The sequence below is a fragment of the Vipera ursinii genome, assembly GCF_947247035.1.
Source record: "Vipera ursinii genome assembly, chromosome: 6".
NCBI classification, from domain to species: Eukaryota; Metazoa; Chordata; class Lepidosauria; order Squamata; family Viperidae; genus Vipera; species Vipera ursinii.
The window spans coordinates 56,970,372-56,997,690 of NC_139515.1; the positions used below are offsets into that span (position 1 = coordinate 56,970,372).

General features: G+C 37.1%; 1 protein-coding gene across 1 annotated transcript in view; it reads left to right on the forward strand.

The window, feature by feature from the left end:
- Positions 1 to 27,319, forward strand: part of CNOT4 (CCR4-NOT transcription complex subunit 4) — a 74,845-nt gene that overhangs the window by 30,906 nt on the left and 16,620 nt on the right. Inside the window, 7 exon segments of the mRNA XM_083366029.1 lie at positions 240 to 326; positions 893 to 994; positions 2,134 to 2,259; positions 3,271 to 3,395; positions 18,185 to 18,242; positions 19,124 to 19,373; positions 24,918 to 25,415. Coding sequence (XP_083222155.1) covers positions 240 to 326; positions 893 to 994; positions 2,134 to 2,259; positions 3,271 to 3,395; positions 18,185 to 18,242; positions 19,124 to 19,373; positions 24,918 to 25,415 — 1,246 coding nt within the window.

Consider the following 27,319-nt stretch of genomic DNA (forward strand, 5'->3'; position numbering starts at 1 on the left):
AGGTTACCAAATAAGATTATTATTCTGGACTTTTCAGAAGTATTTAATACAATAGTCATGTATTGTTTTTATAGGTTGAGTTGTCTGAGACTTAACATCATTTTATTTTTCCTGAAAGCTAAATTTAAAAGATGTTTTTCAAAGCCAATGCAAATAGTTCAGATATATCTTAAACAATGGTATGAGTTTATAAACAACTTGCAATTATAAAATTTATTTTTTTGCATTATTCAATACAGGTTTTGAAAAGGCCAGAATATTTTGGAAAATTTGGTAAAATACACAAAGTTGTCATCAATAATAGCACATCATATGCAGGCTCACAGGTAAGACATTGTTCTGTAACTCTGGGGAAAAGAAGCAAATTCAGTATTTCTGTGGAATGTAAGGAGCTATGTGTTGGTATACCATTGTTAATATTTTTTTAGTGATGTAATAACTAAATTTCAGTCAAATACACAAACTAGTTTTTATGATTTTTAGATGATTAGGTCTGTTGAATACATTTACCCATGTGTGCAATGGTTTTGAAACAAGAAATTAATTTTAAGATTTACAATTTTGTCACATTTTAAGATATTCTTTTATTTGTGTAATGAAGCAGAAATAGCTTTTAAGATGTTTCTTGCCGGTACCTGAGATGATTTTTTTTCCATGTAAAAATAAATTTGTTAATAAGGTTTATTTTTACATTGAGTTTAATTATATATTAATCATATACTGAGGTCCCAATTATTACTAATTTTAAAGTAAGTAATAGTAATTTGGAAAGCTTTATCTAGACTTATTTTTATAAATTAATTTTTACTTAAGTTTTACATTTGGCTTTCAGCTTCATAAAATTTTAAGTACTTAAGGATCTGACTTGTAATTTTTTTTAAAAAAAACCTAGGGTCCAAGTGCAAGTGCATATGTAACATACATCCGGTCAGAAGATGCCCTCAGAGCTATACAGTGTGTTAATAATGTGGTAGTAGATGGAAGAACACTTAAGGTAATGTTAACTAATATTTTATAACTTTAGCATTTGCATCTGTATAAGAATTTATCAGATTTATCCAACGGAATAAATCTCTTATATTTGGCAGATAGACAGGCACTGAAGGCAAAACCTAATGGGTGGAAAATGCATATATCTAGTTGAAAATACTGTGAACCAGTTGTCTAAAGACTCAGGCAAGGAAAAGAAGGCATTTATGTTGCTTTTGCCTTATTGAGGCACAGATTTTTCCAGAATCCTCATTCTAGATGCAATGACATTTGTTCATCCTTCTCATTTCCTGTCTAACTGTGGATACTTACTGGAGAACTGGGGATGCGCTGAATGTACTTTTATACCACCTCAGCTTAAATAGCAATAAACTATTGTAGGATTAATGATTGATAAGAACCAAAAATCTTTTTCATACTTATCTGGGAGTAACAGCCATTGAACTCAGTCAGACAGCTGCCCAGAGTCTCTTGGTTGAGTTGGGCATAGAAATTGAATAAATAAATAAATAAATAAATTTCTTTAGGATAACATGCATACTTGGTAAGCTCAGTAGAGGTAGTCCTCACTTAACAACCTCTATTGGGACCAGCAACTCACTAAGCAATGTGGTTATTAAAGGAAACGTGATCTCACTTGACTTACATCAGTTCTACTTTGAGCACTAAGCAAACCACCCATCCTTGTTAAGCATGACATCTCTTGGCCATGACTTGTAACTTAACTGCCAGCTTTCCCATTGACTTTATTTGTTGGAAGTCTGTTGTGAATGTCACAAATGGTGATCGTGTGACTGCAGAATGTTATGGTTGTAAAATCGAGGAACATTCATAAACCTTTTCAGCACCACCATAAGTTTGAACGGTTGCTGAATGAAGGAGTTGATAATAAGGACTACCTGTATACAGTCCTGTGAAAAAGTAAGTATAGTCCATGTAAAGTGTTTTTCTTCTTTAGCATATATAGACATATCAAAGAAATTAATGGTGATATAATTGAATCCTGAGAAATTGACTTTGCATTTATTCAACAAAAAAATAACAGATATAACATTTCCTTCTTTCTTTCTGAAGGCAGATCTACTTCTGCAATATATTGTTTGTTATCTTTGAAGATTTTTGACATGCTACATTTTTCATCAGGCATCTTTAGGAACCACAAAGTACTGCAGTTATTTTCTGAAGAACATGCAGTGTCCAAAGCCAGACTGTATGTACCTACATGAATTAGGAGATGAAGCAGCCAGTTTTACAAAAGAAGAAATGCAGGTAGGTATTTTGAGGGTAATGCTTTTGTCCTAAGCCACTCTTCTAAGATTGATCCCATATGGCAAAACAGGGCTCCTCTCCTCCCCCCACCTCATAATTGCTATATTTGAGATTTCCTAGAGTCAAGGTTAAGAAAGAAAGAGCAATAAAGCACAATTATAAAATGAGCTATTAAGCACTATAAAGTACTAAATGCTACAAGTACAATTCTCACAACATAATATAGCTGCTTTAAGAAGTTATAAGCAGGTTTACATTTGCAGTTCCAGCATAATCTCAAAATAAGTTTTTGGAAATGACTCCAAAGCACTGCTCATGTAGATAAATAAATAAAATAGATAATCAAATCTTCTGAAATGTAAAAGTCCTAGCTGAAAATATCAATCAGTTGAATGAGAATGTTAATATATTGTAACACCTCTGCAGGAGAGCCCTGAAATTGTGAGATTGTGGACAATAATACTAAAATATAATTGTGTGATGGCATAAAAATACTGTCCCCTCCTTGTCCCATTTTTTTACTGCTAATCTCTTTGCTGTTGTTAGTTGATCCTAAAAGGCAAAATCTCTAGAACACTGTCAAAATTAAATAGTATATGAGTGCTTTTTGCTAGCATAAAACTGATCAAATCAGGAATGGCAGTTAGAAACAAATCAGTAACTGAATAATATCTGAATCAGATGAGAGACACAACGGTTTTGTGGTGTAGGAAAGAAAAGAAGAAATAAGTTGCAGTTTCACTTAGAGAATGCTTCACTTAATGATCAAATTGTCAGTCTCAATTGTGCTTACTAAACAAGGACTATTTATATAACACCACATTTTCCATTTCTTTGTAATGATTTGGCACTCTTGTACTATCTTATCCAATATAGATATTGATTTGGGAACTTTTAAAATGACTTTATATTGTGCAGTATTATTTTGTGGAGATACTAGTATGTAATGGAATAAAGTATATGCTTTAATTGATCAGGTTTTTTTTACTTCTGACTTCTCTTTCACTTCAGGCTGGCAAGCATCAAGAATATGAACAGAAGTTACTCCAAGAGCTATACAAATTAAACCCCAACTTTCTCCAGTTGTCCACAAGTGTAGTCGACAAGAACAAAAACAAAGTGGCTTCTCTACAGAGGTATGATGTGTAAGTACAGGTTCTCTACCAGAGTTTTCCTGTTTTCCATTAAAACTCCTTTTCTTCTTGATCAGTTTTATTGCATGACTTCTTAAATCAATATAGATGACAAATTATTCTTTGTGTGTTAGTTCTGTCTTTTATATAGATGTATGGAATATTTTCAAATACATGTGCATACGTATATTAAATTTAATTTTTTTTAACAGAAAATTGCCTTTCCGTTAGGCATATATACATTTACATAGAATGTCACAGTCATCATGCTGATAGGTTTTTGGGGTATAATCTGAATTCGTTTCAGTTTTGACTGATGTTCTGGATAAATGTTTTATAAACTATTATTGTGAAGTAGACCTGGTCTTCAGTTTGGTAATGCAAACTGAAGAAATTGGTCAGACGTAGAAGGAGGTAACGTTTTCACAGAGCCCTTGAAAAATAAAATAAATCTTCATGTAAATTTTCCAACATTTGGTACTTTATTTGAATTGTGCTCCTATGTACTTCAGCTACAATATGTTGGTGATTTTTAGATTATAGTACTTGAGAGGAAGTGCATTCAAATGTTCATTATTTGAAATTCTCAGCATATACATTTATGGATAATTCCCCAACCAATGTTGTTTCAATAGTATCAGCTGCTATCAGCACTTTTCTTTGGTGTCAGTCCTAGTCAAGTGTCTTTTCTACATGCACATACATGTTCAGATGACATCAGAATGCCTTCAAAGTGATTGTACTGAGCCTTCAAGTAGATGGAATACTTCAGGAAGCAAGTTTAAAGTACAGGTAATCCCTGAGTTACGAGCGTTCACTTAGTGCTCGTTCGAAGTTATGCGATAAGCACCCCCTAGTGTTTACGAGCAAGCCCCAAATTTACGAATGTTGCAGCACCACAGCAGTTGTTCACCCTTATGAATGACTGCAGAGGCTCTGGAACATTCACCCTATTTCTTCTCCTGCTCCCCACAACCGCTTCCCACTCCCATTCTGCCATGCCGGACTCACTTACCTTGCAAAAATCCTCTCTGCTCTGTTTCTTTGACTCTCAGGGAGAGGAGAGTTGATGGAAGCTCCTGGGTGCCTTAATATTCCGCGGGTTCAGGCACCCATCCTCTTTTGCAGAGAATGGCTGCCTGAACTCTTGTGAGATCACGGACACCAGAAACTTTCGTTTATAGGGTGAAAAGTGTTTGGGGTGCCTGTCTCCTGCTCCCCCCAACTCCTTTCAGTCACCGCTGGAACACTTTTCATCCAGACGGAGACCTTGGGGAGACTGTAAACTTTTTTTCTGCCTGCAAATGGGGTGATTTGGAACAAAGCGAAACGCTCCATTTCCAAGTGCCCCGTTTGCAGGCAGACGGAGCTTCCAGTCTCCCCAAGGTCACCATCTAGGTAAAAAGTGTTTTAGCGCCTATGTGTTGCTTTAAGATGCTCCGGTTCAAAGCGCCCCATAGAGACCTTTTACTCTGACAGAGGCCTTGGGGAGACTTTATGGCTGCAAATGGGGCATTTGGAAACAGAGCATTTCGCTCTGTTCCCAAGCACCCTATTTGCAGGCAAAGCTTCCAGTCTCCCGAAGGTCTCTGTCCGGTTGAAAAGTATTCCGGAGGTGGCAGAAAGGAGTTGGGGAGCAGGAGACAGGCACTGCAAACCCTTTTCACCCCCAAAATGAAAGTTTATGGGGTCCATGTTCTCATGAGAGTTCAGGCACCCATTCTCTGCAAAAGAGATGGGTGCCTGAGCCCACATGTTATTACAGCACCCAGGAGCTTCCGTCGATTTTCCTCTCCCTCAAAGGCAGAAACCATGGCAGAGAAGAAACAGATCTTTGCAAGGTAAGTGACTTTGGCGTGGAAGGAAGGGAGGGGAAAGCATGAGGTATCTTAGTGGGTCGGGGAGGCCTTGGGGGCCTTTTCCATCACTAGGCCCCCAATGGCCTTCCCCAGACTGAGATACCTCATGTGCACTTAACAAGCAGCACTAAGAGCTGCACATTCGAGGTATGAGATTCAAGGTATGAGATTCACTCCCATGAATTCTCGAGTTACGAATGGAATGGGCAGGCTCCATTCCATTCGTAACTCGAGGACTACCTGTAATGTTTTGGTTGTTTTGCAAACTATCCGTCAAGTGGCTTACACAGTCCTGCTATTTAACAGTTTGTGGGCCTGTTTTTTTATAAGGTAGTTTTCTCAAGTTAAAAGTTTCACTGATTATCTTAATTTATGGGTACACTGTTACTATTTGAAAATGTAACGGTCACTCATGCGCTCGTGTCCTCTCGTCTGGACTACTGCAACGCTCTCTACATGGGGCTGCCCTTGAGGACTACTCGGAAGCTCCAACTGGTACAGAATGCAGCCGCGAGAGTGGTGTTGGGAGTCTCCCGATACTCCCACGTTACGCCTCTGCTCCGTGAGCTGCATTGGTTGCCAGTTGTCTTCCGGGTGAGATTCAAGGTACTGGTAACGGTATTTAAAGCACTCCATGGCATGGGGCCGGAGTACCTCAGGGAACATCTGCTGCCGGCATCAAGCTCCCTGCGCCCTGTGCGTTCCCACAGAGAGGGCCTCCTCAGGGTGCCACCGATCAGAGAATGTCGATTGGTGGCCCCCAGGGGGAGATCCTTCTCTGTGGGCGCTCCGGAGCTGTGGAATCAGCTACCGGTTGAGCTCCGGATGGCGCCCGATCTTCGCTCCTTTCGTCGCGATCTTAAGACATTTCTGTTTGTACAAGCCGGCCTAGCCTGAGGGGGAGTGTTGGGGTTATTTTATTTTTGTTTTTTTTAACTTTTCTGGGGGTTTTTAGTGTTGTATTTATACTGTTTTAATTAGGGCAATTTGTTTAATCTTTTTTAATGTTTGTATTCACTATTTTATTCTGCCCTGTGAACCGCCCTGAGTCCTCAGGGAGAAGGGCGGTATATAAATGTTATTAAATTAAATTAAATTAAATTAAAATAAGGAATTTTATCCTTAGAAAGGACTGTGTTAAAACATTTGTTAAATACATTTTTAAATTAATAATCTAAGAGCAAAATAATTAATAGTATAATAATTGGATAGAATTGGTACAATAAATACCAGTAGTTAATGATTAGAACAAATGGTTGGTGATCAAGAATTAAGTTCTTTTTTAATGGCTTAGTAAAAATACTTTTCAAATTAACTTTCAGATAGCAGGGTCTTATATTTCTGTGTCATTTTGTCCAGTGTTGATTCAGGTTATCAGCATTATCTTGAGAAATAATTAAAGGAACTTGGCATTTAGGAAAGTTGATGAAATATTTGTAAAGTTAAAAATGTATTAGCAAAATTTGTAATAAATACAGTGTAGACCAGGGGTGTCAAACTGCCGGCCCGTGGGCCGTTTGCATCATTTGGAGGCCTCGCCCACCCCAGCTCCGGCAATGCAAAAAAATCATGATACGTCGTGACACGTCACATAATGTGGCGACTTTGACACCAGTGGTGTAGACTTTTCTTCTTAATCCAGGTGATTGATTTCAAGTGAGCAGGACAATCAGCTTGATCTTTTTCATTTAGGTATCTTGTTTGGATCATGTTCTATCTAGTTATACTCTATTTAATATCTGTTTCAAGAGAGAAATATATATTGAAGGAAACATCTTGTAAGGTTCAAATTAATTTTTCTCACAAAATGAAAAGGAGAAATAATAATATTGGATTCTGAAATCACGAGAAATTCTGACGTGGCTTGACTCAAGAAAGCAGGAATCTAAAGCTTCGTAATCATTATTGGAAAATGATTTTGTGTGGAATTGATTGACGCCAAACTAGCATTTGTGATATGTTTATTTGACTGAAAGATAGACTCTTTCAGCTTATTGATTGCCTAAATTTTCTATGCTATCTTAGCATTTAAGTCTTCATTATCATACTTTAAAAGAAAGGAAGCAGCACGAAAGGGAATCCAAATAAATCCTAGAGTCTTGTAAGCTGTTTTTGGTAGCTTTTTTTAAAAAAGGGACTGAGTTTAGCTCTCTAACTTATTTATCTTTTTTTCTAAAAGAAGTGGTATTAAGAGGCAGGCAGAGATGGGCCTCTTCTCAAAATATCAATGCAACTTGTGCCAAATAATATTGCATTAAGATTTTATAATACATGTGTGTATATATATATATATATATATATATATATATATATATATATATATTGGAAAAGCCACTACAGAAATTGCCTGTTCTTCTTCCGTAGGAAATGTCAAATTGCTACTTTCTATTTAAGATAGCTTTAGGAAACATGTTTTATTAAAACTTTGCAACAGTAGTGATTATAAATACATTAATCAAAAACAGATTTTTAGGTATCAGTTTATTCTGAACACTGCACCTTTGAGCAGAGATTAGGATAACTGATAATTTGGAAGATTGTCTTTCTCCATTTGAAAAATGGAACTGAAGCAGTTGTGCTGTTTTTTTACCTCCTTCCATTGCTGGAGCGGATGAAGGCACCAATGAAGAAATACAGCAAATAGATCCCCAAAATGGAAAAGTGTAAAAGTGTTTTTTTTTTGTTAATGGCTTATATAGTTTTAAAATATATTCATTATGATTTCTTTTAAACAATGTTTGAGAACCCAGAACTTTCTACATTGCAAAAAGTTAATGCTGGAGCATATACAGGTAGTCCCTGATTTACGATCACAGTTGAGCCCAAAATTTATGTTGCTAAGCGAAATATTTGTTAGGTGAGTTTTGCTCCATTTTACAATCTTTGCCACAGCTGTTAAGTGAATCACTGCAGTTGTTAAGTTAGTAACGCGGTTGTTAAGTGAATCTGGCTTCCCCATTGATTTTGCTTGTCAGAAGGTCCCAAAAGGACCCTGGGACACTGCAGTCGTCATAAATATGAGTTAGTTTCCAAGTGTTTGAATTTTGATCACATGACTATGGAGATGCTGCAGTGATTGTAAGTGTGAAAACAGTCCTAAGTTACTTTTTCAGTAACTTTGAACAGTCACTAAATGAGCTGTTGTACGTTGAAGACTATCTGTACACACATGTAACATGCAATATAAGGTTCTGAAATCTTTTATTTTTTCATACAGATAGCACTTTCTAAAAATAACAAGGAAAAACTATTGGATCAACAAGCAGAAGAAAAAAGCTATAATCATGTTTTTTTAATATGAACAGAAGTTCATGTATTGCTATAGAAATCATCTAAATAACTAAAGATGATGTTATCAATTTTATTCAAACTGTTAATTCCTTTTCCATTCCAGAGAAGCCTAATTCATTTAGATGTATTTATATTGGTAAAAGTGTTGGGATTAAAAGATGGGAAGGGACTAAGAGAAAGGTTGGTTAACTCAGGTTTACAATAACTAATACGTTTTAGAAGTATGAAGCCAGCACAAGGAAAAGTCATATTGAGAATGTAGGCATACAGTTTATCAAGATGAACCATATTCAAGAAATAATAAAAACCAGACAATGTGAAGTCTTTGAGGATTCTAGATTTTGATGGTCAGATTTGCCTTGACCATTACATATTCACAAATATAAATGTAACTACCTGATGCAACCCTTCACCACTTTTACTTTTGTAGTGTTACATGCAGACACTACAGTTTGAGTTAAAGATTTCCCTGTTCCTCAGCACCATTTAAGGAATGCGGAATAACTTCCCCAATGTTTCATTTTTAAGATTTTCTCTATAACTTGAACTCTCTTTTACTTTCACCTCTTTCCAGACCCAACAGTAATAACAAAGATGCCTGGCCATCATTACAGAGTTCAAGTAAATCAGTCAACGGCTTAACAATGGAACACAGGAAAACGCCTCCTATTTTAGAAAATGGCACAGACCCAGAACACATGACTCCAGATGGTCCAGATTCAGATTTCGGGTAATTGTGCTGCCTTTTATACTTCAGTTAGTTTTCTTTCTCTCTCACTGTTGTGGAGGGATGATTTTTTTTCCAGCCTCTGTCTGGAGAGCTGAATTCAAATGCTGATAAAACTACAAATAAATATGGTTGCCCCAGTTCACTAGTTGATTTTTTAATCCTAATGTGGATGAAAAAACTGTTCATTATTCAATGAGCAGCTTTTCAGTAGATGCCTGTATAAAGATAAGGGTTGCAAATGAGAAGAAACATTTTTAAACAATCGCTGGCATCGGCATTCTAGGAAAGGATAATATCAGCTAAACAACAAACTTATATTGCAGTATATGAACTCTGATTTCTGGTGACCTTTACTTGAGTGGTTTAAATATTTTGAACCAAATGTAAAAATAAAAATATTCACTTAGATTATATTCGTATTACACAAATATGGCACTATACTGAGTTGCATTAATTTTTCCCTTTCCTAAAAGTTTCTGGATTTGTATTAAATATTTTAAGAAATTTCTTGCATCGTGAATATTTTGTCATTTTATATCGTGGATTAAAAGTGCATATACTGTAGCACTTTGATGTAGCTGAACTTGTGTGCTTCATGTTGCAGTAATACTGTGTAATAAGGAAACAAATCATGGAGTTCTGTGCCATGGTACACCGGTTGCTCAATTAATTTGGTAGTAATAGATGAATGCCTTTTATTTCAGTAGTTACTCTTGTATTAAATGCATACTTCACATCTAGTGATGATATTTGAACACTTCAGGATGCACCATTCTTGTAGAAGAATATTCTTATTTGTGAGACCACTCTTTGTCTGACCAAGCACTTTTATGTTATTTTACTCAAGTTTAATCTCCTGCCCAGAAACAAGTAGTCTGATTTACATTGTATTAATTGTAAATGAAAAGCTGTCCACTAAAATGGGTTATAAAATAGTGTGGTAACGTTCTACGATTGTTAGTTTATTTCAGTTATAAGCGTAGGAAATTTAGTGAAAATATTTTGAAAATCTAATGTGATTTCAGCTAACGAGGAACCCCCCACAACAACATCTAAAATGAGGGTTTCCTTTTTCCATAAAGTAGGTTATGGAAAGTCAGCCCAAGGGAAGAAAAAGTGACCATGTTCTTCTGTTAGTGCTATTGGTTTGAGAAAGAAAAAAATATATTTTGATACATATTCGGCATTTCATCTAAATCAGGAATGCAGTTTCAGATGGATTGCATGTAACCTATAAAAAGTTTTAGTGTGAAACTGCACATATCAGTAAAAATTGTAATGTTTAAGGAACAGAAGGCAGAAATTATTAAATATTGGGATAAGCCGTATTATATTCCCCACAATTGCATACCTCCGCTCTAATTGGTTCTAGGAAGTTACCTGATATTCAGCCATACTTTCACTAGTCCAAGAAATTAAAGTTTATATTTGTAAGGAAAACTTGAATATTTAGGCAGCTATTTATCAAGACGTTTTCATCATTATATAATGGAATAAAATTCAAAATTAAATCTTGAGTGTCTGAAAAATATAATCTGTTCCAATGCAGTTTAAAACATATTTAGAAAGTGTTAAATAACAATTAGAAGTGCAATATACACTTTTTCATATCTTTTCCAGTTTACTCCTTTATATTAAATAAATTTCCACGTTTTTACATTTTGTCTTTCTTTTTGTCAGTTAAGTTTGCAATAATCAAATTCCGACTAAGCTCACTAAACCTAGCTAGTGTTTGAAGTGTAATTACCTCTTTATTTTAAATAAAAAGCAAAGGTAAAGGAGTCCCTGTGGCTTTTATTCCACTAGTTGTAGCTGACTTTAGAGGGTCCTGCTCATCTGTTGTCATGGTTCCGATAAATGAGACAGTTCAAACAAATTCAAACATTGACATCTGTTTTTTTTAAGTCATTGAGCCAGAGCTATCTGAAGATGTTTCTGTGGTCATATCATCAGCATGACATCATGCCACAGTGCAAAGTGTACAGTGAAACATGGAACGCTGTTACCTGCCCATCTAAGCAATACCCATTTATTTACTTGCATTTATATGCTTTCAAACTGCTAGGTTGACAGCAGCTGATGCAAGGTGACGGGAACTCACTGTCTCCTAGTGGTAGGACTTGAACCGCTGGGGTATATACCTTCTCCGATGTCTTTTAAGCACTGAGCCACTGTGCTTTTTATTTTTAATAGATGCACTTGAAAATAAATACTACTGGTTCTGTATTAACTTTGTACAGATAATCCCCAATTTATAATCCCAGTTGGGACCGGAATTTTGGTTGCTAAGTGATGCTGTTTTTAAACAAATCATCATATGACCAGACCAGATTTTACAACTATTTTTACTATGATTGTTGAGTGAATCACCATGGTTGTTACTGGATGAGTTCGGCTTCACCCAGTTGAAGTTGTTTGTCAGAAACTGGCTGGGAAAGTCACTAGTCACAATTACATGACTGCAGGAGTCTGCAGCTGGTTGTAAATGCAAACTGATTGCCAAGTGCCTGAATTGTCATCATGTGACTATAGGGATGGTGTAACAGTTGTAACTTTTAGGATAGGTTGTAAATCATTTTTACAAGGCCGTCATAGCTCTGAATCATTAAACAAACAATTATAAGTCGAGGACTACCTATAGTGACTTTTGCTGCCCTAACTAGATTCAGATGAAATCTTAGGCTTGGGATATATAGGCTTACAGCATTAAGACACTTTTTTGAAATATAACTGTTGTAGATTTAAGATTAGACTTTATTGTGAGAATAGTTTAGAAAGGTATTTTATATTTCTGAGGGGTGCCTGGGTTTAGTGCCTCATTTAAATATTTTCACTTTAAAAATAAAACATTATTTTTGTTTTTATTGTTACACAAAATCATCTAACACAGGCATGTCAAATCATGACTTTTTCCCCATTGCTGGCAATGGGGTGGGCACGGTTTTAGTATGATGCATCCGGCCTGCGGGCCGGCAGTTTGACATGCCTGATCTAACAGTTTACAATTCTTAGATTAAATTTATTTTTAATTTTAATATCAATACTCACAGCCTTAGAATCAGGTTTATTTATTTGTTAATCAAATTTATATAGCTGCCTATCTCATTGCAGGCAGTTCTGGGTGGCACACAACAATCTTTAAAGAATTGTTTAAAGACATGTCAAGAGTGGAAAGAATGCATTACAAGTAAACTAGCTATATCTCTTGAATTAGGATGCTTTGCCAGTAATTAGGATTTATATTATATTTTAAAAGTAAAATCACTTTAGTGACAATTGGATACAAAATTGGCTAATTTCAAAAAAGAAAGACCATTTGAATGCTGTTCCTTCATCTTGCTATCTTCACATATTCTTCTTTATAAAACTCCAGTTTAACATTGACCATATCATTTTCATCTACGAAGTAGTAATGCTGTTCTTCAAAATAATATTAATACTATTGTTTTCCATCCAAATTTTATATATTGCACTGTGTGGTGATTAAACTATAGTTTGTTATTGTTCCCTTCCACTTTTAATAGTTATATTAGACCATTGGATTTTAAATGTTGCCATGGTTATGTGTTGCAGTGATATATTGTATCAGCAATTGCATATGATATATATTCCAGCAAGCAGTTCCTTCATAATTTAGCTTTTTAGAGCAGAGATCGCCAACCCCAGGCCATGGACAAGTACCAGTCTGTGGCCTGTTAGGAACCAGGCCATGAAAATGGTGGGCAAGCAAGCAAAGCTTCATCTGTGTTGGGATCTAGGTTGTGCATGAAACCATTCCCTCCCCCCCCCCGAAACTGGTCCCTTATGCCAGAAAGGTTGAGGTCAGCTGCTTTAGAGGAAAATCTATTTTGTCTTCTCTCTCTCTTTTCCCCCCCAAGTATTAGTTTAATTCTAGTTCAACTCATTCATTCTCTCTTTATTCTTCTAATAATTTGTGTATATCAATGTCCCAAAGATGCTTTTCAACAGGCAACTGAACTTTCTTGGTTTATTTTTTCTTGAAAATTGTTCTCTTCTCATCTAATGAGCTTGTTCAGTTCACCAAATTCAGCTCTTGGATAAGAAGTGAAATGTTTTCAAAGAAAAAAGCAAAGTCCAATTGCTTTTTGAAAAGCATCTTTGTGACAACCACGATCTGGATAATTGAGAATCTCCATAGACGATGTATTATTAAAGATACTTTTTCCTCCAGTGGATTGTATACAAATATTATTTCAGCAACAAGCTGAAAGTAACATGCTCTGGATTATATTAGCACTGCTACATGTTTGGATCCTGTTATTAAAAATAAGTGATGAAAGAGGGGAGCTTTGTTACAGTTTAAAAAATATGGACATTTAAATACTTGTTTGTTTCAGAAGGAATAATATAGTATAGCTAGTCCTTGATATATGACCGTAATTGAGCCCAAAAGGTTTGGTTGCTGAGATATTTGTTAACTGCGTTTTGCACAATTTTATGACATTTCTTGCCAAATTTGTTAAGTTGAATCACTGAAGTTGTTAACTTAGTAACATAATTATTAAATGAACCTGGCTTCCGTATTGCCTTTGCTTGTCAGAAGGTTGCAAAATTCATAAATATGAGTCAGTTGCCAAGCATCTGAATTTTGATCATATGACCATGGAGATGCTGCACAGTCATAAGTGTGAAAAGTGGTCATAAGACATTTTTTTCAGTGCCTTTGTAACTTGGAATGGTCACTAAATAAACTGTTGTAAGTCAAGGACTACCTGTACTATAAAGCAGAACATTCCAAGACTTCTTTTGTCTGCCTTTTAAAGTGGACCAGACTAGGACCCCAGAGCTATGAATGATAATACTTTTATTATAAGGTTTTAGAGTGCATTTCCCTCCACATTCCCTTTTATCTTTATGAGAACTAGGGAGGTTATGTCTGAGACACTTTCTGAAATTAATTTTCTGTCACAGACACAGATTTCATTTTTCTGACCATTGCTTTTGTTGCAGTTCTACATCTATTTCTCCACATTATTACTATTACCCATTACATTATTCTGTCTTCAATGAGATTTAAGGAAAACTATATTATTAGTAACTAATTTATTACTTTATAGAAAATTTCCTATTACCTGAATTACATGGATGATTTTAATTGTACTTATGGCTTAAATTAAACTTTTAGTTTTTGGTAGTCATTTGCTGCATTTGATGTTACTACATGAAGACATTTGTAACTTTTGCCAGCTTTATTTCATTGCTAACATTTGTTGGGTTTGGCAAGATAATTTTTTTGTTAAGCACTTAGGTTTAAGTAATTTTCTTTGAATCTGGAAGCTGGGACAGATACAGAAAGCTACATCAAATTAGGTTTTTACAGACTAGGATAGATTATATTCTTATTTTAACATGTTCTGAAAAAACTTTATTCAAAATGTTTTATTTTTGGATTAAAATCTGTTAATATTTAGGTTGCTGTATCACTGCCCTTATCAGACAGATGCTTCAGAATTCAAATATTCCCTTAACTATTGTTGGAAATGTTAAATTCAAGTACATTTTTGGGTGCCAATTTTTCTCCAGTATTCATATCACAGATTACAGTCACTATTTCCGACTAAAGTATTTTTTGAACAAAGGTATATTTGAAGACATTTATGCAACTTTGTGATCAAGATGCATTCTATCTTCAAGTCACAAAACCACATAGTTTTATTTTAATGTTAATTGATTAAATGTTAATTAACATTTGATAACATATTAATTTATTACATTCAATGTAATATGTCTAAATCAGTGATGTTCAGTATCTGTATCTCTTATTTATAGCTTCCCTTCTACCAAGTCAGTAATGTAGTAAGCTGTGTACTATACTTCTGCTGAATTGTCAAGACAATGAATGTTGAAATCTTGGATTTTTATCAGTGTTTCCTGATAATATATTTGGATTAGTGGAAGAACTCTGTACAGGCAGATATTTATAGCTTAATTCCAGTTAAAAAAACACATTCCAGTATGTGCACCTGAGCTTATCTTTTTTGCTCACTTGATTCTTTATATTGCTTGATTCAGTATCTGTATCTGAACTACATTACTGTAACTTGTTCAAACCACTCTTTCTCTATTTTTTATGAATTACAGCATCATCTATGTTTTGTATTGATCGTCCCTTGTTCTTTCTGTTACAATGGTCTTTCAAGCTAATTTATCTGTAGAGTAAATTTGTGAATGGCAGTTTTAAGATGCTCAGATTACTTGAGTGTTCCAAATAGCAACAGCAATAGCACTTAGACTTATATATTCCTCCACAGTGCTTTACAGCACTCTCTAATTCAGACATGTCAAACTCGCGACGTCATGTGACGTTGCGCAACATTTCGGAGCTTTTTCGCCATTGGCAATGGGGTGGGCATGATTTCCCGATGACGCATCCGGCCCATGGGCTGGCAGTTTGATACCCCTGCTCTAAGTGGTTTACAGTGTCAGCATATTGCTCTCAACAATCTGGGTCTTCATTTAACGACCTCAGAAGGATGGAAAGCTGAGTCAATCTTGAGCCTGTCAGGATCAAACTGGATGTAGGCAGAGTTAGCCTGTAATACTGCATTCTAATCACTGTGCACCACTGTGCTAGAATTGCTAGAAAGCATTAAAAATGTAGATTTTCTGTTAAAATAAATGATTCAAAGACTTTAAATTCCTCCTACCTCCTCCAAACTAGTATATTTTTAATCTGAATACCAGAATTTCTTGAGCACTACATACCATCAGTCTGACATCCAGTGTTATTTTATTTTAGCAATCTGAAGCCACACTGAGAGCTTTTCCGTTTATTTATTTACTGGATTGATATCTCACCTTATATTCAAGAGCTCAAGATAGCATAAGACTACTATTTTTCTCAAACAGAATTGGAGGCAGGCTGGGCTGAGACAATTACTAGCCCATACAGTTGCAAGAAAAAGTATGTGAACCCTTTGGGATTACATGGAGTTTTGCATGAATTGGCCATAAAATGCGCTCTAAACGTCATGTAAGTCACAACAATAGAAAAACACAGTCTGCTTAAAATAATGCTACACAAACATTAGCTGTTGTCATGTAATTGAACATAAGATGGAAACATTCACAGTGCAGGGTGGAAAAAGTATGTGAACCTTTGGACTTAATAACTGGTTGACCCTCCTTTGGCAGCAATAACCTCAACCAAACATTTCCTGTAGTTGCAGATCAGACCTGCACAACAATCTGGAGTAATTTTGGACCACTCCTCTTCACAAAACTGTTTCAGTGTAGCAATATTCTTGGGATGTCTGGTGTGAATCGCTCTCTTAAGGTCATGCCACAGCATTTCAATCGGGTTGAGGTCAGGACTCTGACTGGGCCACTCCAGAAGGCGTATTCTGTTCTGTTGAAGTCATTGTTTTGTTGAATTACTTGTATGCTTTGGGTCATTGTCCTGTTGCATCACCCATCCTTTGCGGAGCTTCAGTTGGCGGACAGATGGTCGTATGTTTTCCTGCAAAATGTCCTGATAAACTCTGGAATTCATTTTCTCATCAATGACAACAATCCGTCCAGGCCCTGAGGCAGCAAAGCAGCCCCAAACCATGATGCTCCCTCCGCCATGTTTTACAGTGGGGATGAGGTTTTGATGTTGGTGTGCTGTGCCTTTTTTTCTCCACACATAGTGTTGTGTGTTTTTCCCAAACAACTCAATTTTGGTTTCATCTGTCCACAGTATATTTTGCCAGTAGTGCTGTGGAACATGCAGGTGCTCTTTTGCAAACTTCAAACGTGCTGCAATATTTTTTTTGGACAGCAATGGCTTCCTCCGTGGTGTCCTCCCATGTACTCCATTCTTGTTTAATGTTTTCCTTATTGTAGATGTGTCAACAAAAATGTTAGCATGTGCCAGAGATTTCTGTAGGTCTTTAGCTGACACTCTAGGATTCTTCTTTACCTCATTAAGCATTATGTGCTGTGCTCTTGCAGTCATTTTTACAGGACGACCACGCCTAGGGAGAGTAGCAACAGTGCTAAACTTTCTCCATTTGTAGACAGTCTGTCTTACCGCGGACACATGAACATCAAGGCTTTTGGAGATACTTTTGTAACCCTTTCCAGCTTCATGCAAGTCAACAATTCTTGATCGTAGGTCTTCTGAGAGCTCTTTTCTGCGAGGCGTGGTTCACATCAGACAGTGCTTCTTGAGACCAGTAAACCCAAAACAGGTGTGTGTTTTTAAAGGGCAGGACAGCTGTCAGCAACACATCCAATATCATCACACTGATTGGAGTCAAGGTTGGTTCACTCCTGGCTCCAATTAGCTCTTGGAAAAGTCATTAGTCTAGGGGTTCACATACTTTTTCCACCCTGCACTGTGAATGTTTACATGTTATGTTCAATTAAAACATGACAACAGCTAATGTTTGTGTAGTATTATTTTAAAGCAGACTGTGTTTTTCTATTGTTGTGACTTACATGACATTTAGAGCGCATTTTATGGCCAATTCATGCAAAACTCCACGTAATCCCAAAGGGTTCACATACTTTTTCTTGCAACTGTAGTCACCCTGGGAGCTTATGTGACTGAGAGGGGATTACAACCTGGGTCATTCCATTACTGATTTAATCTCTATGTCACATTAAAATGCTTGCAAATAAATTTCTGTTGCAATAATTACAACTGGAATTGATTGCAGATAAGGTTTAAATAATTTTGTGCAGGATAAGTCAGGATTTTTCTAATTGAAATTTTCATTAAGTAAAGCTAATGAAATTCAAAAGTAAAGCAGAATGTGCAAATGGATATATAAAAATAGTTACTAAAACAATACAAGGTTCTTTTTAAGCTAGTAAAAGGTTTTAATTTTACTTCCTATAGTTTACTCCATTAAATTAATTTTGTATCATTTTCATCTGCTTAAATATTGTTTCTTTTTCTCTAGTTCTATTGACAAGCCATCAGATTCTCTCAGTATAGGAAATTGTGACAACTCACAACAGGTAAGATCCTAACAAGAATGTTTCTGAACTCTGTTAGTTGCATATTTTTGTAATTATAACTAATTTGTGGCAAAGAGAGCTCTGCTTTCATATAAAACTATATACATTTTGAATTTAAACTTGTCATAGTAAATACAGTAGCTTCTTTTCTCAGCTGCCAAATTTTTGGAAATGATTTAAAAATTACCATTATACTTCTAAAACTCTTGGGCCTGTTTGACTGTTTGTAACCTTCAATTGGGCAAAACAGTGGATCATAGGATAACAGTTTTTGAATGTACATACCTCAAATGGACTAACTTACAGCAGGGCTTTTCAACCTTTTCACCCATTGTACCACTTTTAGAATATGGCAACATCCGAGTACCACCAGTCGCCTAGCTCCACCCATCTCTCGCTTAGGCTTGTGCGGTGCTGCCACCGGTTCAGCTCATTCCCCTCCCCCGCCACCACTTTTGTAGGATGGTCGCGTACCACCTGCCAGGTACCAATGTACCACAGGTGGTACCCATACCAGTGGTTGAAAAGCCCTGACTTACAGAATACATCCAAAATCCAGGGCATTTCTGTGACGTTGAAATTTGGCAAAGTTGTGGCTGCTTCAATGCATTTCCAATACTCCCTGCCAGTTTCCCAAGGAAAGTCAATGAGGAAGCGGGCAGGAAGTGGGAAGTCATTTATTTTATTTTATTTTGTTTTTGTTTTGCCCACCCATGGTCATTCCATTTCTCTATTTAGGTAATATATCTGAAACAGTGATCCAATGGGTCATGGGTTATCTAGTAAGCTGATAAAATTATCTTCTCTTAGAATTTTTTTATTATATGGTTGTACCATATTTGCAAAACTGAATCTTATTTTACCTGACTTTTTCCTTTTAGATATCAAATAGCGACACACCATCACCACCTCCCGGTTTATCAAAATCCAATTCAGTCATCCCAATCAATTCATCCAATCACAGTGCACGTTCTCCATTTGAAGGAGCTATAACAGAGTCACAGTCCCTCTTCTCAGATAACTTTCGGCATCCCAATCCAATTCCAAGTGGACTCCCCCCATTTCCAAGCTCTCCACAGACGTCCAGTGACTGGCCCATGGCACCAGAGCCACAAAGTCTCTTCACATCAGGTAATACAGAGTCGCTCTATGAGGGAGATCAGGGGGATGTTTCTAAATATGATAAATAAATATAATATGTAGTATGAGAATAATTATTAATCAATATTTGCACATTGTAATTTGAAATAGTATCTTGCCTTAATTTCACTTTTTAAGTAAATCATGATTATTAAAAGCCATGGTAATACTTTTGTAAAGATTTTCTGTGTGGGTGATGATAAACTTTATTAAAGAAATGAAATTCTATCTTAAATTAACATAACTTTCTTAAAATAAAATTTCACATATTGTGCTTGAATGCAGTATAATTTAACATCAGAATTAGGTAGAATACTTTCCTTATAATTACAAACAGTGATTCATTTAATTTATATATCATAGGCTTTGTTACCTGGCATTAATATATTTAAAAATAAATGTCTGAGGAAACATGCTTCTTTATGAACAACTTTCTCAAATTGATATTATACATGCATGCATTTATTAGTTTAGAGGGTTGATTTCAGGATACAGGAAGTCCTTGACTTGCAACCATTTGTTTAGTGACTGAAGTTACAGCAGCACTAAAAATTGACATGGATTTTTTTTCCACTCTTACGAACAGTGCAGCATCCCCATGGTCATGTGATCAAAATTTGGCTGCTTGGCAACTGACACTGATGGTTGTAGTATTCTGGGGTCATGTGATCACTTTTTGTGACCTTCTGACAAGCAAAGTCAATGGGGAAGCCAGATTCACTTAAAAACTGTATCACTATCTTAACTGCAATGATTCACTTATTAACTGTGGCAAGAAAGGTCATAAAATGGGGAACAATTCATGTAACTGTCTTGCTTAGCACAGGGGTGTCAAACTCAATTTCATTGAGGGCCGCATCAGCATTGCGGTTACCCTCAAGGGGCCGGGTGGGTATGGCCAGGGTGGGCGTGGCCTACTGGGTGGGCGTGGCTAGAGTGCATATGGCCTACTGGGTAGGCGTGGCCAGCTCTACATCGTTTGCATCAAGGGTGCCTATGGGGGCCTGGGCAGGAGTGGGACAGATCTGAGGGTCTCTGGCAGGAGGAGGGTCTCTGGGCCAGGGCCAAGGCAGTGGGGGAGGTTCCCTCACTGTTTCCAGGATGGCTTCACGGGCCACATGAAACCACTTCGCGGGCCGGATTTGGCCCCCAGGCCTTGTGTTTGACATGTCTGGCTTAGCAACAGAAATTTGAGGCTCAAATGTTGTAAGTTGAGGACTGCTTGTACAACTTCAACTAGTACAGAATTGTTTAGATTGTTCACTTGTTGAAAATTCATCCCCTAATACTGTATAGTATTTCATTAGAGGCTAAAATAAACAATTTATTTTACAAATTTAAGATATTTGTATTTTATCATGAAAATAATAAAGTTTCACCCCACAATAAAGACTTGCCAACCATCACCTAATCTGGTAGATCATACTCAATGAATGACATGGACAGTGTCTTATGTAACAATAAATTGATTATTTTTTAAAGACTCTTTGTTTTAATCTCATTAAATGTAATAGCTAACATAATATCTAATCGGAACTGAAGCAGCTATGGTGATTTATTTGCTATGTAATTTACTTTTAGAATCTCTTACACATAATATGAAGTAGTAGTTTGTTTATCCTATATGTACGTGACAGGAAATAGAGATAGTCCTTGCTGATTGATGGTAATTGGGATCCAGAACGTGATATGACCATAAAAAGTGTGATATTGCATGACCACATCAACTTATGATGGCAATTCTGGCAGTCCCAATTGCCATCATTAGGCAAATCCTATGCTGTTGTAGCACCACACAATTGTTGTTGTTGTTAGCTGCGAAGTCGTGTCCGACCCATCGCGACCCTATGGACAACATTCCTCCAGGCCTTCCTGTCCTCTACCATCTTCTGGAGTCCATTTAAGCTCACGCCTACTGCTTCAGTGACTCCATCCAGCCACCTCATTCTCTGTCGTCCCCTTCTTCTCTTGCCCTCGATCTTTCCCAGCATTAGGCTCTTCTCCAGTGAGTCCTTCCTTCTCATTAGGTGGCCAAAGTACTTGAGTTTTAGCTTCAGGATCTGGCCTTCTAAAGAGCAGTCAGGATTGATCTCCTCTAGGACTGACCGGTTTGATCGCCTTGCGGTCCAAGGGACTCGCAGGAGTCTTCTCCAGCACCACAGTTCAAAGGCCTCAATTCTTTGGCGCTCAGCCTTTCTTATGGTCCAACTTTCACTGCCATACGTTGCAACTGGGAAGACCATAGCCTTGACTATACGCACTTTTGTTGACAGGGTGATGTCTCTGCTTTTTAGTGTGCTGTCTAGATTTGCCATGGCTTTCCTCCCCAGGAGCAAGCGTCTTTTAATTTCTTGGCTACAGTCCCCATCTGCAGTGATCTTGGAGCCCAGGAAAATAAAATCTGTCACTACCTCCATTTCTTCCCCATCTATTTGCCAGGAATTGAGAGGGCCAGATGCCATGATCTTGATTTTCTTAATGTTAAGTTTCAACCCAAGTTTTGCACTCTCCTTCTTCACCTGTAACAAGAGGCTCTTTAGTTCTTCTTCACTTTCTGCCATTAGAGTGGTATCATCTGCATATCTTAGGTTGTTGATATTTCTTCCGGCAATCTTAATTCCAACTTTTGATTCATCTAGCCCTGCCTTTCTCATGATGTGCTCTGCATATAAGTTAAATAGGCAGGGCGACAGTATACAGCCTTGCCGGACTCCTTTCCCAATTTTGAACCAATCAGTGGTTCCGTGTCCAGTTCTCACTGTTGCTTCTTGACCCGCATATAGGTTTCTCAAGAGACAAATAAGATGGTCTGGTACTCCCATCTCTTTAAGAACTTGCCACAGTTTGTTATGATCCACACAATCAAAGGCTTTAGCATAGTCAATGAAGCAGAAGTAGATGTTTTTCTGGAACTCCCTAGCTTTCTCCATGATCCAGCGTATGTTGGCAATTTGATCTCTAGTTCCTCTGCCTCTTCGAAATCCTGCCTGCACTTCTGGTAGTTCTCGATCCACATACTGCTGAAGTCTAGCTTGTAGGATTTTAAGCATGACTTTACTAGCATGAGAAATGAGTGCAATGGTGCGATAGTTTGAACATTCTTTGGCACTGCCTTTCTTTGGAATTGGAATGTAAACTGATCTTTTCCAATCCTGTGGCCATTGTTGAGTTTTCCAAATTTGCTGGCAAATTGAGTGTAGCACTTTTACTGCATTGTCTTTTAAGATTTTGAATAGCTCAGCTGGAATACTGTCACTTCCACTAGCTTTGTTGTTGCTCAGCTTTTCTAAGGCCCACTTCACTTCACATTCTAGGATGTCTGGCTCGAGGTCAGTGACCACCTCATTGTGATTATCAGGGACGTTAAGCTCATTCTTGTATAGTTCTTCTGTGTAATTTTGCCACCTCTTCTTAATCTCTTCTGCCTCTGTTAGGTCCCTGCCATTTTGGTCCTTTATCATGCCCATTTTTGCATTAAACGTTCCCTTCATTTCTCCAATTTTCTTGAAAAGATCTCTGGTCCTCCCTATTCTATTATTTTCTTCTATTTCTTTGCACTGTTCATTGAAGAAGGCATTCTTATCTCTTCTAGCTATTCTCTAGAATTCTGCATTCAATTGGGTGTATCTTTCTTTTTCTCCCTTGCCTTTCGCTTCCCTCCTTTCCTCAGCTATTTGCAAAGCTTCCTCAGACAGCCATTTTGCTTTCTTGCATTTCTTTTTCTTTGGGATGGTTTTGGTTGCTACCTGTTGTACAATGTCGCGAACCTCTGTCCATAGTTCTTCAGGCACTCTGTCTATCAGATCTAATTCCTTAAATCTATTTGTCACCTCTACTGTATATTCAACAGGGATATGATTTAATTCATACCTGAGTGGCCTAGTGCTTTTCCCTACTTTCTTCAGTTTAAGCCTAAACTTTGCAAGGAGAAGCTCATGGTCTGAGCCACAGTCAGCTCCTGGTCTTGTTTTTACTGACTGTATAGAGCTTCTCCATCTTTGGCTGCAGAGCATATAGTCAATCTGATTTCTGTGTTGACCATCTGGTGATGTCCATGTGTAGAGCCGTCTCTTGGGTTGTTGGAAAAGAGTGTTTGCTATGACCATTGTATTCTCTTGACAGAATTCTATCAGCCTGTGCCCTGCTTCATTTTGCACTCCAAGGCCAAACTTGCCTGTTATTCCAGTTATCTTTTGGCTTCCTACTTTAGCATTCCAATCCCCCATGATGATAAGAACATCATTTTTTGGTGTTAGTTCTATAAGGTGCTGTAGTGCTTCATAGAACTGGTCAATTTCATCCTCTTCAGCACTGGTGGTTGGGGCATAGACCTGGACTACTGTGATATTGAATGGTTTGCCTTGGATTCGAACTGAGATCATTCTGTCATTTTGAGGATTGTATCCCAGTATTGCTTTTCCTACTCTTTTATTGACTATGAAGGCTACTCCATTTCTTCTGAAGGATTCTTGCCCACAGTAGTATACCTGATGGTCATCTGAATTAAATTCACCCATTCCTGTCCATTTTAGTTCGCTGATACCTAAGATGTCAATGTTCAGTCTTGTCATCTCTTGTTTGACCACGTCCAGTTTTCCTTGATTCATGGATCTTACATTCCAGGTTCCTATGGAGAAAAAATCTTTACAGCATCGGACTTTCCTTTCACCACCAGACATATCCACAGCTGAGCGTCCTTTCGGCTTTGGCCCAGTCGCTTCATTCTTTCTGGCGCTACTAGTACTAGCCCTCTGCTCTTCCCCAGTAGCATATTGGACACCTTCCGACCTGAGGGGCTCATCTTCCAGCGTCATATCGTTTTGCCTTTTGGTACTGTCCATAGGGTTTTCATGGCAAAGATACTGGAGTGGTTTGCCATTTCCTTCTCCAGTGGATCACGTTTTGTCAGAACTCTCTGCTATGACCTGTCCGTCTTGGGTGGCCCTGCACGGCATAGCTCATAGCTTCATTGAATTACGCAAGCCCCTTCGCCACGACAAGGCAGTAATCCATGAAGGGGGCACCACACAATATGTTATCCCTATTTTCAACTTCCTGTTGACCATGCCTCTTGGAAGCCAGCAGTGAAAGTCAGAAAGGATGATCATAGGACTTTGTGACCTTGTAATTGTGAGCCAGTTGCTGAGCACCCAAATTGTATCGGTCATAAATCCCCCTTTTACGGTTCCATTGTAACTTGGAATGGTTGCTGAATAAGTGGTAGTTAAATGATTACCTGTACAGCCATTTTCCTGCTCTCTGCATTTGTTTCTAAATATGTTACAAATGGTAACATAGTGTCAATGGTATTTAGTAAGTATGTTTTGTGCTAACTATTTTATAGTTATCCAAATGACAAAAATGCTAAAGTTGTTTTCATTTTGGGGAGTTAACAAAAAGAAATTATGAATCCAAATTTAAAGATTTTCATGCACAATAGAGATGAGGGTAAGAAAACAAATACAAAACTTGTAAATAGTTTGATATAGGTGGTTTGAGAAGACATTTATCTTTCCTCTCCTCACCCCTCCCCAGAAACCATCCCAGTATCCTCCTCTACAGACTGGCAGGCAGCATTTGGATTTGGTTCATCCAAACAGCAAGAAGATGACTTGGGATTTGACCCCTTTGATATCACCCGCAAAGCCTTAGCAGACCTGATTGAGAAGGAACTGTCTGTTCAAGATCAACCGTCTCTCTCACCAACATCTCTTCAGAATCCTTCCCCACACACTACAACTGCCAAAGGGTCAGGATCTGGATTTCTGCATCCTGCTGCACCCGCAAATGCCAATTCTCTCAATAGCACATTTTCAGTCTTGCCACAGAGGTTCCCACAATTTCAACAGCATCGAGCAGTTTATAATTCCTTCAGTTTTCCAGGCCAAGCAACTCGCTATCCTTGGATGGCCTTCCCTCGCAATAACATCATGCACTTGAACCACGCAGCAAATCCCTCTTCAAATAGTAATTTCTTGGACTTGAATGTCCCACCTCAACACAGCACAGGTCTAGGAGGGATCCCCATAGCAGGTAAGTGCCTTGAGTCAGGCAATACATTTGAGTCATATCTTCAGCTTTTCTAAACCAGGGTAATAAAGAATAGGAGGGGAAATTAAATTAAATTAAATTAAAATTTATTTATTTATTTATTTGTTTATTTATTTGTTTGTTTGTTTGTTTATTTGTTTATTTATTTAACTTGCTAGAGCACCCCAATTAGAAAGATTCTAGGTGGTGCACAACGTGAAGAAAATTGTTCATCAAGCCTATTAAAACATAAAGCCATAAAGTCAGAGGGTCACCCGCAATTGCACTTTAAGTCAAGCTCGCATCAAAATGAAATGATTTTGGGAACTTCCAGAATACAAGGAGGCTTAAAACTAACTGTACTGCTGGGTTAAGCATGTTCCATAGTGTGGTGGGTACTACCAAGAAGAACTTGCCTTCCAGCCCATGCCTTGATGGTTGTTACTGAATAGTGGTATAACTGTCATACTTGGAACATGTCTTTTTACTCTTCTGAAGAGGAATATTAAATTTGAATTTAGCCTTTTAATTATGAGCTTTATAAGAAAAGTGGAGTATTCCATGTCCAATCATTAATATTTCAGAAGTTTTATAATTTGCTTTGACTACTTAGTAGTGCTGTAGAATTTACTTTTATTTATAGTTTGAGGTATATTTCAACATGCAAACATTTGCCCTGACTACTCATTACACCTGGAGAACATAATAGCAAATCAGTAGTCATATCATTTACCTTTTTCATTATCTGAACAGTGAAATCTAATACTGTTGAGATGGTACAGACAAGTGAATAAGATGGTACAGAATGCATTAGGAATATAATTGTGCTATATAATGTCTCTATTGTTCAGTTTGATATTCAACCAGAAAATTAAGCATCCAGATTTTTATTTGTATATCTTTTATATTCCAAATTGCACTGAAAATGTTGAAAGTAGAGCACATTCTAATTAACATACACAAAGAAATATGATTGTCAAATCATGAGTTTGTTGAATTTAGAACAAAATTTGGTGTCTTTAAATCATAATTCATAATGTTTTTAAAATATATTTTGTGGGTAGCAATTGCATCCTGATTTAGGAGTAATATGACTTGGAGATGACATTTTATCTTTCTAAGCTATTTATCATGAAAATCTTGGTTTTCTTTCTCTATAGATATTTTAAAATAACTAGGAAAACTTACAATTTTTAATATCATTTTATTAGTAATTGAAACATTCTGAAAAGTTTCAATTTTCCAGTGTCTGTGTCTTCACTTGCTTTGCCTACATGTTCTTTGGTACTTTATTTTTAGCTTTAAGACCGCCTCATTTTTAAAAATCAGTATCAACAGTGCATATAAAAAGTCTACACACTCCTGTTAAAATGCCAGGGTTTTGAGATGTAAAAAAAACCCTCAAAACACCACACCAAAATAAATCACTTCAGAACTTTTTCCATTTTAAACATAGCATATAAGCTGGACAATTCAATTGAAAAGCAAATTGAAACATTTTAGGGGGGGGAAATAATAAAAATACTTACAGTAACATGGTTTCATAAAGATGCTTGCCCTTAAACTAATACTTTATTGAAGCACCTTTTGATTTTATGACAGCATTCAGTCTTCTGAGGTAAGAGCTGTCAGCATGGCACATCTTGCTTTGGGAGTCTTTGCCAAAGTAAAGGGCAAAATCCTTGAAAAAGTGCTCCAAATCTGCCAGATTACATGGGCATCTACTGTGCATAGCCCTCTTCGGGTCACCCCACAGATTTTCAATTGGATTCAGGTCTGGGCTCTGGCTGAAAAAACTTCCAAAACTTTTATCTTCTTCTGGTGAAGCTATTCTTTGGTTGATTTGGAGGTAAGTGTTGGGTAGTTGTATTGAAAGATGAAATGCCTCTTCACTTTCAGCATTTTAG